The 18471-nt window shown below is 37.3% G+C and overlaps 1 protein-coding gene across 1 annotated transcript; it reads left to right on the forward strand.

Annotated features, from left to right (window-relative positions):
- The first annotated feature begins 16720 nt into the window (after positions 1-16720).
- Positions 16721-17656, forward strand: LOC126080788 (olfactory receptor 5W2-like). The gene has a single exon (XM_049891957.1). The coding sequence runs from the start codon at positions 16724-16726 to the stop codon at positions 17654-17656; it is 933 nt and encodes a 310-aa protein (XP_049747914.1). The 5' UTR covers positions 16721-16723.
- The last annotated feature ends 815 nt before the right edge of the window (positions 17657-18471 follow it).

Genomic DNA, 18471 nt, shown 5'->3' on the forward strand with positions numbered 1-18471 from the left:
ATAGTTATACACACACATAAACAGTTTTCTTCAAATCATATGGTACAGGATAATGTGGTCTCAGAGTCTTCAATACAATGAGTATTTATACTAATTCTCTACTACACCAATTATTAGGTACTTTTTCTGGGTGGGTTCCTAAATATGCTATACTTTCTTATGTGTCTTCACTGTAAATACAGTACTAACTTTAGAAAATGTCCCAGTCTCCTTACTAGTGTATAAAAATTTTATTTGTTCAATTATTTTTGTTTTTTATGCATTAACTGAATTATTCCAGGAGTATTGATAGCCTATTTAACATCTACTATACTTCTTGACATTTTGTATTTTATGATCAATCCAGTGGTTTCTATAGCAATGGATTCTATAATCCAGTGTAAATGGTGAACTTGAATTAGCTAATAACTCAAATTATTCATAAAAACTATAAAACATCATGAAATGAAAAAGCAAGGTGCTCTTAATCCAGTGTAAAATGTCTCAATCTACTGTGAAAAGAAGGAAAACTTCTTTGAAATGGGCACATGTAGTTTCTGATCTAAATAATGAAAGGAGCTGCAAAGTAGGGGAGAGGAACTTATTCTAGGCAGGAGGGTCAGCAATTAGTGGTCCTGAGGTGGATATGACTATGTCTTTTTGGAGGAAATGAAGGCCTAAATTATTAGATATTGAAGATCAAAGAGAAGGACCTTGGTGAAGCCTATCCTGTGCTATAATTCTTAACTCACCCCTACCTTTCTTTCATTACCCCTCTTCACCCCATCTCAGGCCTGGACAAATTCTCCTAGTCTTGGTTCATAAGCTACCCTCTCCTCAGGGCCTCATTTTATCTGTCACTTGGTTTGTTAAATCATTGCATATAAACTGAGATTAAGAGCATTCTGTGATCAGGACTGTTTCATCCCTGTTATAACAAGCACCTGCATTATGTCCGTGACATAGAATGGGAAAACAGATACATGATAAAATCAACATATTCGATAACAGTTTTTGAGTTATGTTTACATGGCTGTCAAAACAGAATTAACTGAGAGAATAGTGTATTCCTTGAATATTCTTTTTACACCTTGTAATAAAGTTCATAATATGGTTGTGGTTATTAGAGGTAATGGATCTGTGAAGATATGCACATTAATTACTTGAGAATTAAAGAGCATGCATTTGGGTAGTTTCTTGATGTGTGCCTACTTCATTGGGCTCTGTTCTAGTTTTTTGATAGCCAAGAACAAGCAAGAGGCTGGTTCAGAAACATGGATATAGCCTTATATTTAAAGGACTATACAAGACTCAGGAAACCATGGTGACATAGTAGTAAGAGCTATGGATACTAATCAAAAGGTCAGCAGTTCTAATCCACCAAGTGCTCCTTGGAAATTCTATAGGTTCAGCTCTACTCTGTTCTAAAGGGTCGCTATGAGTTGGAATCAACTGGATGGCAACGGGTTATACAAGACTCAAGGACACTCTAATTACTCATTACAAATAGAGAAGCTAAAAGCCACTCGATGTCATAGGCAATAAAGCTGCCATTGTAAAACATCACTTTAAGAAAACATTTCAGATTTCAGTAAATCCCAAGAGCTCCTCTACTTTTCCAAGTAGCATTTCTTATGTGGTACACTGTGCTACATTTGGTAAAGGTAAGATGATAGAAAAAAGTATACGGGAAGAGATTGTTTTGAAAAAGTTTGTAGGGTTTCCTCTTCCACAATATTTTTTCTATTAAGCCACCCAAAAAACCCAGTGCCGTGGAGTCAATTCCTACTCATAGCGACCCTACAGGACAGAGTAGAACTGCCCATTAGATTAATCAACAGTATTTTAAAATTGTTACCTATGAAAAGAAGAATGGCAAGCAAATGTGTTTACATAAGTTGTTGTTCTAGTTAGGTGCCATTGTGTCTATTCTGACTCATAGCAACCCTATACACAACAAAAGGAAGCACTGCCTCGTCCTGCACCATCCTTACAATCTTAATGCTTGAGCTCAATTTTGCAGCCCCTGTGTCAATCCACCTCATTGAGGGGCTTTCTCCTTTCTGCTGACCCTGTACTTACCCAAGCATGATGTCCTTCTTCATGGACTGATCCCTTCTGGCAACATGTGCAAAGTATGTAAGACGTAGTCTTACCATCCTTGCTTCTAAGGAGCACTCTGGTTGTACTTCTTCCTAGACAGTTATGTTCGTTCTTTTGGCAGTCCATGGTATATTCAATATTCTTCACCAACACCACAATTCAAAGACGACAATTCTTCTTTGGTCTTCCTTATTCATTGTCCAGCTGTCACATGTATATGAGGCAGTTGAAAATACCATGGCTTGGGTCAGGCCCACCTTAGTCTTCAAAGTGATCTTTGCTTTTCAGCACATTTAAGAGGTCCTTTGCAGCAGATTTACCCAATGCAATGTGTCACCTAATTTCTTGACTGCTACTTCCATGGGTGTTGATTGTGGAACCAAGTAAAATGAAATGCTTGACAACTTCAATCTTTTCTCCATTTATCATGATGTTGCTCATTGGTCCAGTTGTGAGGATTTTTGTTTTCTTTATGTTGAGGTGCAATCAGTACTGAAGGCTATGGTCCTTGATCTTCATTAGCAAGTGCTTCAAGTCCTTTTCACTTTCAGCAAGCAAGGTTGTGTCATCTGCATAACGCAGGTTGTTAATGAGTCTTCCTCCAAACTTGATGCCCCATTCTTCTTCATATAGCCCAGTTTCTCAGGTTATTTGCTCAGCATACAGATTGAATACCAAAAAAAAAAAAAAAAAAAGCCAAACCCAATGCCGTCGAGTCAATTCCGACTCATAGAGACCCTATAGGACAGAGTAGAACTGCCCCATAGAGTTTCCAAGGAGTGCCTGGCAGATTTGAACTGCCGACCCTTTGGTTAGCAGCTGTAGCACGTAACCACTACGCCACCAGGGTTTCCACAGATTGAATATGTATGGTGAAAGGATACAACCCTGACGCATACCTTTCCTGACTTTAAACCAATCAATATCCCCTTGTTCTGTCCGAACAACTGCCTCTTGATCCATGTAAAGGTTCCTCATGAGCACGATTAAGTGTTCTGGAATTCCCATTCTTCACAATATTGTCCATAATTTGTTTTGATCCACATAGTCGAATGCCTTTGCATAGTCAATAAAACACAGGTAAAGATCCTTGTGGTATTCTCTGCTTTCAGTCAGGATCTATCTGACGTCAGCAATGATATCCCTGCTTCCATGTCCTCTTCTGAAACCAGCCTGAATTTCTGGCAGTTCCCTGTCAATATACTGTTGCAGCAATTTTTGAACAATCTTCAGCAAAATTTTGTTTGCATGTGATATTAATGATATTGTTCTCTAATTTTGGCATTCTGTTGGATCACTTTTCTTGGGAATAGGCATAAATATGGGTCTCTTTCAGTCATTTGGGGGGGAAACTGTCTTCCATATTTCTGGGGATAGAAGTGTGAGCACCTCCAGTGCTGCATCCATTTGTTGAAACATCTCAATTGATATTCCATCCATTCCTGGAGCCTTGTTTTTCACCAACGCCTTCAGAGCAGTTTGGACTTCTTCCTTCAATACCACTAGCTCCTGATTATATGCTACCTCTTGAAATGGTTGAACATCGACTAATTCTTTTTGTTATAATGACTCTGTGTATTCCTTCCATCTTCTTTTGATGCTTCCTGCATCATTTAATATTTCCCTCCTGGAATCCTTCACTATTGCAACTCGAGGCTTGAATTTTTTCTTCAGTTCTTTCTGCTTGAGAAACACAGAGCATGTTCTTCCCTTCTGATTTTCTATCTCCAGCTCTTTGCAGATGTCATTATAACACTTCACTTTGTCTTCTCGAGCCACCCTTCAAAACCTTCTTTTCAGTTCTTTTACTTCATCATTTCTTCCTTTTGACTTAGCTACTTGATGTTCGTGAGAAAGTTGTAGAGTCTTCTCTGACATCCATCTTGATCTTTTCTTTCTTTCCTGCCTTTTCAATGACCTCTTATATATATTAATGTCCAAACAATGTTTGGTGGGTACTAGGTCCAGTGGACTTTCTCTAATTCAGAAGGTACATTCACTGCATCTATCTTCCATATCACAGTTATATATTACACCATCAAAAGACTGATTTAATTTGCATATGGGCATCTTTAATCACAACTAGTGAGTTGGAATTGAAGAAAAGGAAATTTTAAGCCAAATAAAGGATTCATTTTAAGCTGAATAAATGGATATCTTAAATGGATTAAACAATGTGATTAATTGCAGACATCATCTCCCTGAGTTTGTTCAAGGACAAATTTTTTTTAGGGATCTTATGCTTCAAATAGGAACTTGGTCAGATGGCCTGAACTAATCCTTCTACATTTCTTCCTAGAAGTCTACAGAAATGGAGAAAACATCAAAGGCTTTAGTCTATGCTAGCCTATGTGGAAATAACATGATGTAATTTAGATAAAAGTGTACTGTAGTCTCTGTGTAAAACCAAACCTAACTCACTGCGATTGAGTTGAACTGACTCATGGTGATCCCAAGTGCTGTGGAGTAGAACTCTGTTCCATAGAGTTTCTTGACTGTAAACTTTATGGAAGCAGATTGCCAGGCCTTTCTCCCATGGTGCCAACTTTTAGGTTAATAAATGAGTGTTTAATCCTTTTTGCCCCCTAAAGACCTTAAGAAATCTGCACAGAGCTATGAAAATGTAAAAGATATTATTGTCATTATTATTTAATAGATTTGCATCACAATAGAAATATTTCCAGTTGAGTGGGTTCACTGCAAGCAATTTCTAGAATTTTTCCTTCAATTATTTTTAATTACAAAAAGAGGCAAAGGACCCGAGGTTAAAATATGAAGACAGTAAAATGGTGCTAACCTTTCACTTCCACTTCCTTCTTTCAGGGATTTCATAGATCTAAGTGATGGCCACTGAGAACCACTCTTTCTTTATTGACTTCATATTCTTAGGGTTTTCTGACAAAAAGGATGTACAGCAGGGGCTGTTTGTGCTCTTTCTCCTGGTTTGTGTTATAACAGTGATTGCAAATCTAGGGATGCTCCTACTGATCAAGATGGATTCTAGACTTCACACACTCATATTTGAGCAACCTGTCTTTCTGTAATATCTCCTAATCCTCCGCTGTCTCTGCCAAAATGTTGGCGGTTTACTTATCTGTGCAGAAGAGGATTCCATATAATTTATGTATCATCCAGATGTACTTTTTGAGGGCCTTTGCCAATGTGGAATGTCTCGTGTCTGCTGTCATGGTCTATGACTGTCATGTAGCCATTTACAATCTACTTCTTTATACAATTTCCATGTCTAAGACGGTCTGTGTTATGAAATTTGAGTCCGTGCCCCGGAGCAGTTGAGCCAATGAAGCTTACTCCAGGTCAGAAAGAGAGAGAAAGTTTATTAAGAGTTGACACCAAAGGAAAGTCCAGCAACAACACAGGCTGTCTTTACGGAATTCCAAAAAGCAGTTTCTGCATCAGAGCTTATATATCATTTTTGCAAGGATTACATAGCATCTTCAAGCACACAGCCCACAGATGGTTGCATGTGTACACATCACAAAACAACTGCAAGAAACTCTTTATTAAACTAAAGATATGCATGCCAGACATCTGGACTCTAATCTTTTTGTTTACAACAGGCAAAAAAACTTATATAAAAATCTCTCGGCTAGTGGAACTGGCCTGCCACATGTACTCTGACCAAGATAAGCAGTAAGAAGAAGTTACAGGCCAAAAGTGCCAGGCAGCCTTCCTAGCTACTTACTACCTTGTAGGCTGAAAGCCGTCTCCCAAGAGAACAAAGAAGAAGAGGTAGACCAAGACTGCCAAGAAGGCCCTGTACCCTTTTGGAAAGAGATCAGTGCAGCTAGTAATAAAAAAGGACATTGAAAGTGAGAGCATACAAAATACCAAGTCAAAAAAAAACAAAAACTTATAGGTTACTTAGAGTAGACATTTCCATTACAAATGGGAGAAATCGGAGAGAAAGAGGGCATAATAGGTACCAAGCAAGTGAGCAGAACACATTACTTTAGCCCTCAAGGCTTCACAAATAATCCTTTGTTCTATATTACCATTTACACATTAGCTCTGTCTTCCAGGCTCTACGTATTAGCCACACTCTCCAGATTCTAAGTGGAGGTCCCTTGGCCCTGTGGTTCAGCATTGCCTTCCAGGCCCACTTGGAATGACAGTTCTGCTCCCTCGGTTTTAGGTACCCCATTCTCCTAGTCCATCTGAGTGGTGACTACACTATTAGAAACACCAGAGGCAATGGCTCCACTCTTTGAAACCCCAGAGGTCTTTACCATACCTTTTGAGACTGAGGCAGCTTGGCTTCCTGTGTTCCTTGGCCTCTCGGCCCTCAGGTTTCATGCCCTCTTCTGCCTGTTGGGGCAAGTGTTCCAAAGCTCAGTAGCTCCACAGATAAATGCCTGGAGGTGCCCCACTCTGCCAGAAAGCCTCCTTCCCACAGGAACTGAGCTGTCTTGCTCCATGGGTCGACTCCAGCATATCTGGAGCTAGTCTCCTGGTTCAGCTGCTGCCAGTTCGCTGTTGCTGCCGGGCCTCTGCTGATGTTTCTCGTCATCTACGCCTTCTCTGGTGTTAATAGTTTTCTTCACTTCCTTCGAAGTCTTCTATCCATTCACAGTTTCAAAACTTCTTCCACATTTTAGGTACCTGTTAGAGCATCACTCTACTTTTGGTACCAAATTATGTCTTAGTTATCTAGTGCTGTTATAACAGAAATACCACAGGTGGATGGCTTTAACAAAGAAAAATTTATTTTCACATGGTAGGATGAGTATGAAGGTAGGAAAAAAAATAAAAAGGATGGGTGTGATGGTTAAGGTTGTGTGTCGTCTTGCCTGGGTCTTGATTCTCAGTGGTTTGACAGTTGTATGATGTAGTTATTCCTTTCATAAGGAGATTTGATATAATGTTACCACCTCTATGATGAGGACTTTGTTGAGCAGCCCTTCAGTTGAAGAGAGGTTCATTGGGTGTGTAGCCTACATCAAGTACATGTGGACATTCCAGCAGGACTTGGAGGGCTTTTGCTCCTTCTGGATCCTGTTTGTCTGATCTCTGGTTCTCGGGACTTGAGCTTGCGGCTTACCTGCAGTCTTGCCTGCCAATGTTGGGATTCATGGATCTTCACAATCTGTGAGCAAAAGCCCACTTCTCTAACCTATTGATCTTGGGTTCACTAGCCCCTGTGGCTATGTGAACCGGGGGGAAGCATCTATCCTGACCCAGGGACTTGGGACCTTCCAGCCTCTACGATCGTGTGAGCCATATCCTTGGTATAAATCTCTATATATACTTATGTGTTTTACTAGTTTTGCTTCTCTAGAGAGCACAGCCTAAGACAATGGCTGATGCTTCTTTTGGACCTAATGCCTTCTCAATTAATCCTTGCTTTTTTGGAAATGTTACCTGTGAACTAGTTGCTGTCTTGAATAGCAGCATGCAGGCGTTCTTTCAAATCATATTAAATGCCAAGCAAAGAAGGGTCTAATGAGTTTCCTCTATATCAGAAGGTACAAAGCTACAATCTAGCTAGCACATAGCTCTCCCATATGATGATTGTAGTGTGTTTAAAGTCAAATTTTAACTGCATATTGACCCCTATAAACTCATGGAATTATGATGATGCATTCTAATTCTAAACAGGATACTTTAATTTCATTCAATAAAGCATTTTAAGCTCAATAAAAGAGTACCTAAATGGAATAAGCTGATTTATAAAATTTATAAGATCCCTATGCCTAAATTTGTACAAGTAGAGGATGAATAATCCCTCATTAGACACATTGTTTGGGGAATTCATGATTCAACTAGGGGTTTGGGCAGATGACTTATAAGACCTTTCTATCTTGGTCTTCTATAGGGAAAGCTAATATTCAAATATTTTAATCTATCCTACTCTAATTCAAACCTACCCTTTTCCTTCACTCTGTCTTTCCAACTCTTATGCTTCTCATCTTCCCACCATCTAAATATTATTTAATAATATTTTAGACATTAATAAGAAATAAGACATTAGCCATCCCTGTTTATAATGAATTAATATTTTTGGCCTTTTTTTTTTTTTTTTTAATCTTAGCTGCTTCCTTCTGCACAGCACCAGTATACCTAAACACAAGCATAACACAGCCATTATAGATTAGAGTATGTTGTTGTTGTTGTTAGGTACCATTAAGTCGGTTCTGGCTCATAGTGATATAGGTATGATAATACTAACCACTAGCTACATATTGGTGATAACCTAGCTAGAAAAATTTGATAAACTGAAAAGGTAATAATGTTCAATAATCCAGTGTGTTTTTCACTATTAAGTGCAGTAATTCTAAGGTAGTTTGATATTCACTGTAGAAACATATTATGAACTAGGAAAGTAATAGGGGGAAAAATGGGTCTGAGTCTCTGTCTAAATTTACAGTAAGTGTGACCTTTAACAAGTCCTGTTTTCTTTGGGCCTTAGTTCCTTCTCTGTGAAAAGAGAGGTGTTAACTAGATAATCTTTATTGTGCTTTCCAGCTGGCATGTTCTGTATCTACATATACATTATGCTATTACTGCTTTAAATTTATTTAGGAGAGATTAAATACATAAATAAAACAAGAGGGTGGTATGATATTTATCCAAAGGACTGTGTTGCATCTCTAGGCCAGTTTTACCTGAAATGGCAGTGACAATGATAACAGTAAAATAGCATGTGATGCAAGATTCCCAGTACCACTAAGATAAACACATTTAACCTGTCTCTTACTCCACATTTTTATTTTAATGGACACTTCATAAAAGTGGATATCTAACCTTCTTAGTCATGAATAAAATAACATGTTCTACTTAATGGCCAAACTTAAAATAACAGTCATATTAAGGATCGGTGATTGTGTGGACCAACCAGATGTTTCATACATTGGTGAAGCGTCTCCTACTTAGGAAAACAGTTTGGCAGTACCTAGTAAATCTGAGTGTATATATTGTATTCCAATTCCTAGTTTACCACCAAAGAGAAATGTGTACATCTCCACCAAAAGACATGCATAAGAATGTTCACAAAGATATTATTGGTAATAGAAAAAAGGAAAACAATTCAACTGCCTATCAACATTAGAATAGATAAATAAATGATGATATAATTTATACAATGGAATATCCACCATACAACAATGAAAATGAATTTCCTACAACTGCATGCAACAACAAGGAAGGCTCTTGCAAACACGATGTTGAAAACAGCACATACTCTAAGTATACACTCATGTATGAGTCAGAAAACAATCCATCACAATGAAAGTTAGGAAAGTAGTTAACCCTGCAGATAGTGGGCTTATGACTTAAGAAGGAAGATGTAGAAAGGCAATATTTTGTTTCTTGGTCTGTATGCAAGTTATGCAAGTTTCAAGGTATTTTTGTTTTGTAAAAATTCCTGTAACTGTGCCTCTATTACTTGAGTATTTTTTATGTGTTCCTTACACACCAAAAGACTTTTCTAAGCACAGCCTATTCACCATTTGATTGTAAGAAGTTTCAAAATTTCTTAAGTATAAATTTTGATTTTTAGCAATGCCTTATGTACAATAAATTTCAACATATTTTTTGGAAAATTAAAGGTGAAATTTTCATCAGATATTTCAGTGAATATTCTTTTTATAATTAAAACTTGCTGTCTTGCAATGAAATTTAATGTACACTGGTATCAGTATATTTTTTTCAAAGAGCCCATGCCCTAGGGCAAGACAACTATTTTCTGAAGAAAGTGTGCTTATAAGTAAATGTTTGCATTTTGTTAATGGCACTAGTGACATTAGGGAATTTGTTTAGGTACCTTTTTTTTTTTTTTTTTCCCAACTTGCTTCCTTCTGATGTCTTAAATTCTGCCTTAAATAATTTTTTCCCCATGATCTAAGGAATCCATCTTCAATTAAACATAAATACCTTTGGGAGGTTAAATAGCTTATCCAATTTTTAATGAGAATATAGCCACCATGGTTCAGTTTTAATGGGAAGGGTGGAAAGGAAGTTAGACTAGATAGCCTGGAGGGACAGTCATGTTTTGGTAGGAAAAGTATGGGTCTTGCCTAATTAGAGTGTAGATAGAGTGAATTTGGCATCCCAGGAGACAGGAAAATGCTTGAGGGGAAAATTAGTTTGGAAAGAAATTAGAAGAATAAGATCAAGAATGACTTTGCCTCTTCCAAATGTGCACCAGAAAAGTAGGTAATTGTAGCAAAGCTCTTGAGTAACATAAAGGCATCAACTTCATGAGATTACTTGGTGGACATTTACTAACAATTAGTGAGGTTGTTGGATCTTTGTCTCAATAACGTCTAGCATAGGAAGTACATTGGGTACTGTAGTATTGGAATCATAATGTAAAAAATTACAAAGAAATATGAAAAGTCATTGAAATGTATCAACTAACAGCACTTTGCTCAATATCAGGAATGCTTTATTTTAATGAGTGCAGCTTAAGGCGTGATCATACTTTACAAGAAAAGTGAAAAAGGCTATTTCTGTCTACTCCCAGTGAGGGTTCAGAATAAACAAGAAATTATCTGGAATGTTGAGTAGATTCCCTGGCTTATGTCTATCACTTCTTTTTTTTCTTTTCCTGTGTAAGCAAATTTCACAATATTTTCTTTTGTTGTAAAGAAATAAGTGAACTGCTTTAAGATACAAGGTACCATGGTTGAATATAATTATTATGCATTATCTAAAAATATCAACTGACAGTAGATGCTTAATAAACATAGAAATGTGAGCTTGCCAGTGTCCTGAAACAATTCACAATTATCAAATATGACTCAGAATGTGGCCAATACAGTCAACTTTCACAGAGCTGCCATCTTGTACAACTTCAGGTGATACCATCTTTCTTATTATTTATGCCCTCCCTGGAATTATGCAATACAGTACCCCATTTCACACCAAAGTTAATAACATTGAAGTGTTCAGCTAAGGTAAATAAAATAGATTATGTTTCAAATCTGGTGACACTTTCTATTTGCTTTTTTTTAACCTTAATCATTGTTAGAATCCTGATTTGGTGGGACTTTGATGACCTTTATGTTCTCTTAGATTTCTGAAAATATTTGGATTGCTATTTTTGTGTATTTGCAACCTTGGTTTTAACATAAAAGCACTATAAAGCCCTAAGAGTAGCAAAGGAAGTTATTTTTTAAAGAGCAATCTGTTTTATTACACCATAGTCAGGCATCGGTTGTGAGCAAATGCTTTGGAGTCAGATAAACCTAATGCCAGTGATCCTCCAGATGTTTATTTACTAGCTCTGGTCTCACTTCCCACATTTATATAATGAGATTGTTAGAGATAACTTAGGATGCATAAGATAATACAAGAAATACATAAAATATTGTGAAAAGTTAATATATGAAAACATCTGTCATTAGTAAGAACACTACGATGGACTATATTTAAAATCATACTTCTGCCCCTGAAAGTTCATTGTTGAATGAAAAGGTACTTAAAGTACACATTTATAGAAGGAAGGGGGGATAGATATTTTTATGATTTAGAACAAGATGAAGACATGATTGAGATCTGGGCCCTGATGAAGAAGTCCTGTCAAGGCCAAGGCGACTGAAATGGTGGACTAACATTCAGGGAGTGTGGCAAAATACATCGATAGCTATGGAGGTCAGGGGAAGAGTGAGTAGGTACAAAATCATGTTTCTATTACGTCCCAATTATCCATGTCCTTAATGAAGAATAATACAAAAAAAGTTTTTTATGGCTGATTTAAAAAAAAATTCTATTTTGAGATATATATATATATATATATATACATACATACATATCTATATATAGATATATATATGAAACCTGGTGGCATAGTGGTTAGGTGCTACAGCTCCTAACAAAAAGGTCAGTAGTTTGAATCTGCCAGGAGCTCCTTGGAAACTCTATGGGGCAGTTCTACTCTGTGATTTATGGTTGCTATGAGTCAGAATCGACTCTACACCAATGGATTTTTATATATGAAAACATATATATATATACATAGCTCATATGTAAGTTCAAATGCTAATATGTAAGCCTAAGTTGAAACTGACAAAAATTGGAACAAGTGCCTGAGAACTAAAGTATGACCTTGAGTATACCCTATCTGAATTTAGAGACCATCTAAAGAATAGATTTGACATATTGGACACAAATGATCGTAGACCAGATGAGTTGTGGAATGATATCAAGGACATCATACATGAAGAAAGCAGGAGGTCATTGAAAAGACAGGAAAGAAAGAAAAGACCAAGATGGATGTCAGAAAATACCCTGAAACTTGGTCTTGAACATCAAGTAGCTAAAGCAAAAGGAAGAAATGATGAAATAAAAGAACTGAAGAGAAGATTTCAAAGGGTGGCTTGAGAAGACAAAGTAAAGCATTATAATGACATGTGCAGAGATCTGTTCTCTGCTGAAAGGGAAGATCACTTTCGGCATTGCTCAAGCTGAAAGAACTGAAGAAAAAATTCAAGTCTTGAGTTGCAATATTGAAGGATTCTACAGGGAAAATATTAAATGACACAGCAAGCACCAAAAGAAGGTGGAAGGAATACACAGAGTCATTATACCGAAAAGAATTGGTCAGCATTCAACCATTTCAGGAGGTAGCATATGATCAGGAACCAATGGTACTAAAGGAAGAAGTCCAAGCTACACTGAAGACATTGGCAAAAAACAAGGGTCAGGGAATTGACAGAATACCAATAGAGATGTTTCAACAAACAGATGCAGCGCTGGAAGTGGTCACTCATTCAAGCCAAGAAATTTGGAAGACAGACACCTGGCCAGCTAACTGGAAGAGATCCATATTTATGCCTATTCCAAAGAAAGGTGATCCATCCAAATGTTGAAATTACCAAACAATATCAATAATATCACAGACAAGGAAAGTTTTGCTTAAGACCATTTAAAAGCAGTTGCAGCATTGCATCAGCAGGGAACTGCCAGAAATTCAACGTGGATTCAGAAGGGGATATGGAACTTGGGATACATGGGTAATGTCAGATGGATCCTGAATGAAAGTAGAGAATACCAGAAAGATGTTTACCTGTGTTTTATTGACTATGCAAAGGCATTCAACTGTGTGCAGCATAAAAAATTATGGATAACATAGGGAAGAATGGGAATTCCAGAACACTTAGTTGTGCTCATGAGGAACCTGAAAGTAGATCAAGAGCCAGTCATTCAGACAGAACAAGGGATAATTCATGGTTTAAAATCAGGAAAGCTGGGTGTCAGGGTTGTATCCTTTCAAAATACCTATTTAATCAGTAGAACCCTGGTGGTGCAGTGGTTAAGTATTTGGCTGCTAACCAAAAAGTCAGCAGTTTGAATCCATCCCCGCTCCTTGGAAACCCTTTGGGTTAGTTCTACTCTGTCCTATGGGGTCGCTACAAGTCCAAATCAACTGAATGGCAATGGGTTTGAATTTGGTTTATTCAATCTGTATGCTATGCAAATAATCTGAGTAGATTGACTACATGAAGAAGAATGAAACAGCAGGATTGGAGAAAGACTCATTAACAACCTGCCTTATGGAAATGGCACAACCTTGATTGCTGAAAGTGAGGAGGACTTGAAACACTTACTTATGAAGATCAAAGGCCACAATATTCAGTATGGATTATACTTTAACATGAAGAAAATAAAATTATCACAACTGGACCAATAAACAACATTGTGATAAATGGAGAAAACACTGAAGTTGTCAAGGATTTCGTTTTTCTTGGATTCACAATCAATATCCATGGAAACAGCAGTCAGGAAGTCAAAAGACACATTTCATTGGGCAAATCTGCTGCAAAAGACCTCTTTAAAGTGTTGAAGAGCAAAGATGTCATCTTGAAGACTCAGGTGTGCCTGACCCAAGCCATGGTGTTTTCAATCACCTCATACGCATGCAAAAGCTAGACAATGAATAAGGAAGACCAAAGAACTGACACCTTTGAATTATGGTGTTGGTTAAAATATCGAATATTCCATGGACTGCCAAAAGAATGAACAAATCTGTCTTGGAAGAAGCACAAGCAGAATTCAATCCTTAGAAGCCAGGATGGCAGCAACTAAGAGTCACACACTTTGGACATGTTATATGGAAGGATCAGTCCCTGGACAAAGACCTCAGGCTCAGTGAAGAACAGCATCAGTGAAAAGGAGAAAGACTCTCAACAAGATGTATTGACACAGTGACTGCAGTAATGGACTCAAGCATAACACAGATTGTGAGTATGGCGCAGAACAGGGCAGTGTTTCATTCTGTTTTACAGAGGGTCGCTAGGAGTTGGACCTGACTGGAGGCACCTAACAACAACATAGATAGATAGAGAAAGAAAGGGAGAAAAAAGAGAACTAAGTTTATGTTTTCTTGAAAGTATCATCCTAACATATATGTTTCCTTAAAAAGATTCATCATTGCACCTATCAACTATAAGAGTAGAAAGAGCCTTTAAAGTCTATTTATTTCTACTATTGGTTCTTTATCCACCAAAGAACCAGAAAATACTTAAGAGCAAACATATAATGACCCATTACTTTTGGAAATTCTTATTCTAGAGACTAAAAATTTTGAGAGAAATAAATACAAACAGAAAAAAAAATTCAAGGCAGATTTGATTATGTATAATGGATGTTATACACTCATAAAGTCATTGGATTGGGGGTGGGTGACATGTGGGTGGGGGAACAGAATCAGACAGTGACTAATGAAATAAAAACTGTTATAGGATTGTCATATATCTAAAAAAGGTAGTAAAGAAGTTTCTTCAGAAGTGGGGGGAAAAAAACAGGATGAACAATGGAAAAGATATGAAAATCACTTAGTAGAGAGGATTTGAGCTTCATTAGACGTGTGATGTGACTGGCGGATATTGTAGATTCAAGGTGGCCATAAAGCATAGCATTAAACTGAATTGTTACTGGACATTGATCAGTGTGTATAAAAACTTCAGTCTTTGCTTAAAGTTGTTGCAACATTCACAGGGTAAACACACAGAACAAGGAATCTAATTAATCCCATGTTTACACAACACAGAAAAATGAGGGCACAGGCTTTAGAGACCCAAGTCCCAAATGTCACTAAGTAAAAATAAAATGTGACCTGTCTAGTGTTCACCTACCCAAAATCAGAACAGAAAGACATGCTCATCTCAGGTAGGATTCTGAATTGACAAATTAAGAGACCGTAGGGGAAAAAATTTTCTTTTTTTTTTTGAAAAGCAGGGAGTCAAATATTGAGGACCTTGTAAATGATTCATTTTATACCGACTTATGCTGGGCATGTGTCTAAAAAACTCTGCAATCTAACAGCCAAACCATACCTTGTTAAAGCTGTGTGAATTTGACTGACCTCATTTGTATGAGTAAATATGTTATTAATTTATTTTTTAACTAAAATTCATAAGCAAATCATTACTTTTTATTACTGTTTAAGTGATTTCACTACATATGTGAATTTAAGATTTGTCCTACTGCTATTCCAACCATAGCTGAGGTTAAAAAAAAAAAAAAAAAAAAAAAAAAACAGTGTCCTTGAGTCAATCCCGACTCATTGCGACCCTATAGGAAGGAGTAGAACTGCCCCAGAGAGTTTCCAAGGAGAGCCTGGTGGATTCGAACTGCCGACCCTTTGGTCAGCAGCCATAGCACTTAACCACTACGCCACCAGGGTTTCCATAGTTGAGGTAGCACATTAAAAATGCCAATATGTATAAATTCTAGTTCATATGGAACACAAACTATAATACATAAGTACAGAAAGAAAGAAAAATCAGAGCACCATTCCCATTTCAATATTTATGTACTAACAGAGAGATCCACACACACTAACAGACACACACACACACACAGTCACCCACACACACAGTCACACAAGGAAATGAACCCTTAATATTTCTTGAAACATTTATTATTCTTTCTATTTTCAATTTTTATGGAAAATTCAATGTAAAAATCCAAAGACATACAGATGTGTACGTTAAATTCTACATTTCCCACTTTGTATCATTTCTCTTCAGTTTGTCAGTGGGCATATCCCTCGGGATCTGGTCAGTCATGTAACCGGACAACACATGGTCAGCAAAGAGGAGAAGAGGGTGATGGAAAAGTTGGATAAAACAGATTGTATTCACGTTTGGTTATTCAGATAACACTAAAGACATCATACACCAAAGTACCGTAAGAACTTTCATTTATTATATGCTGTAGCATTTATAGTTTCTGAATAAATCAATTATATTTCTGTATGAATACAAAAAACTGTGATCACTTCTGTGGCGCAGCTAGGTAGTGCTCTTCGCGCCTCCGACCCTGAGGCCTGTGTCTTCCAGCTGCGTCTCCCTGAAACGGGTGGTTTATCGTTTAAAATCGGGAATAAGCCTTAGATTTATTCAGACCTACCGCCTCAGACAAGATACAAACGTCAAATACCAAGAGGGACATATCAAAGCTCCTCACTAGTCAAGACAGTTTGGATTTTTTTAATAACAACAATGCCACTTTGTTAGTGACATTTATCTGGGCTAATTTCCTAGGATAAAGAAGGCAATTTAGAGAAAGAAAGTGTTCTGCCTTCTGATAATATTTTGTGGCTGTCTAACAGAGTTAAACCCTGTTCTGTTATTGTCTTGATCATTTTTATAACCATTTATAGTGAGAACAAAGAAGAATGGCTGGAAAGAATTGTTCCTCCTTGACTGAGTTCCGCCTCGTGGGAATTACTAATAACCCTGAGATCAAAGCGACCATATTCATCATGTTTCAGGTTGTTTACATCATTATTCTTGTGGCAAATCTTGGAATGATCATTTTAATTAGAATGGACTCCCAGCTTCAAACACCAATGTACTTTTTCCTCAGCCACCTCTCCTTCTGTGACCTCTGCTATTCCACAGCAGTTGGGCCCAAGATGCTGGTGGACCTCTTAGCCAAAGACAAATCAATTTCCTTCTATGGCTGTGCTCTGCAGTTCTTCATCTTCTGTGTCTTTGCAGATTCTGAGTGTCTCCTGCTGGCAGTGATGGCCTTTGATAGGTACAAGGCCATAAGCAACCCCTTGCTCTATACAGTCAACATGTCCAGCAGGGTGTGTTCTGCGCTCATGGCTGGGGTTTACCTGGTGAGCATGGTGGACGCTTTGATACATACGACATTAACTTTCCGCTTATGTTTCTGTGGGTCAAGTGAAATTAACCATTTCTTCTGTGATGTCCCTCCTCTTCTGTTGCTATCTTGTTCGGACACGCAGGTCAATGAATTAGTGATATTCACCATTTTTGGCTTCATAGAACTGAGTACCCTTTCATGGGTTCTTGTCTCTTACTGTTACATCATCCTCTCAGTCTTAAAGATCCCCTCTGCTGAGGGAAGGTTCAAAGCTTTCTCCACCTGCACCTCCCACTTAACGGCTGTTGCTATTTTCCAGGGAACTATGCTCTTTATGTATTTCTGGCCAAGTTCTGCCTACTCTCTAGATCAAGACAAGATGACCTCATTGTTTTATACCCTTGTTATTCCCATGTTAAACCCGCTGATATACAGCCTAAGAAATAAAGATGTGAAAGAAGCTCTGGAAAAACTCAAAAATAAAATGTGGTTTTAAATAGTTAAACAAACACATAGGAAGTTGCAGTTTTCTTCAAATCATATAGTATAGTATAATGTGGTCTCAAATTCTTTAATACAGTGAGTATTTATACAAATTACCTACTATACCAATTATTAAGTACTTTTTTTTTCCTAAATATGTTATACTTTCTTATGTATCTTCAGTTTAAATATCGTACTCTCTAATTTTAGAAAACTTTCTGGTCTCCTTATTAGTGTTTCAAATTTTTATTTGTTCAATGTTTCCTGTATGCATTAACTGAATTATTCCAGGAGTTATTGGTTATTTTTTCAACATCTACTATACTTCTAGGGGTTTTGTATTTTATGGCCAATCCAGTGGTTTCTATACTAATGAACTCTATAATTCAGTGTAAATGATGAACTTTAATTAACTAATAATTCAAATAATTCATAATAACATCATGAAATGATAAGGTAATGTGCTCTTAATCCACAGTAAAATGTCTCAATCTACTGTGAAAAGAAGAAAAACTTCTTTGAACTGGGCTCATATATTTTCTGATCTAAATGATGAATGGATACGTAAAGTGGGGGAGAGGAAAACATTTGAGGCAGAAGGATTGGCAATTAGTGGTCATGAGGTGGATATTCTTATGACTTTTTAGAGAAAATGAAGCCTCAAATTATTAGCTATAGAAGAACAAAAAGAAAGAACCTTCGTGAAGCCCATCCTTGTGCTGTAATTCTTAACTCTCCCCTCCCTTCCTCTAGGAAAACTTCCTTTCATTCCCTCTCCCCAGCCTATCTCAGGCCTGGACAAATTCCCCTAGTCTTGGGCATAAACCA

This window comes from Elephas maximus, chromosome 7, assembly GCF_024166365.1.
Source record: "Elephas maximus indicus isolate mEleMax1 chromosome 7, mEleMax1 primary haplotype, whole genome shotgun sequence".
NCBI lineage: Eukaryota > Metazoa > Chordata > Mammalia > Proboscidea > Elephantidae > Elephas > Elephas maximus.

Excerpts from the sequence above, each read along its gene's own strand:
- LOC126080788 (XM_049891957.1), top strand. The coding sequence starts at position 16,724 with ATGGCTGGAAAGAATTGTTCCTCCTTGACTGAGTTCCGCCTCGTGGGA.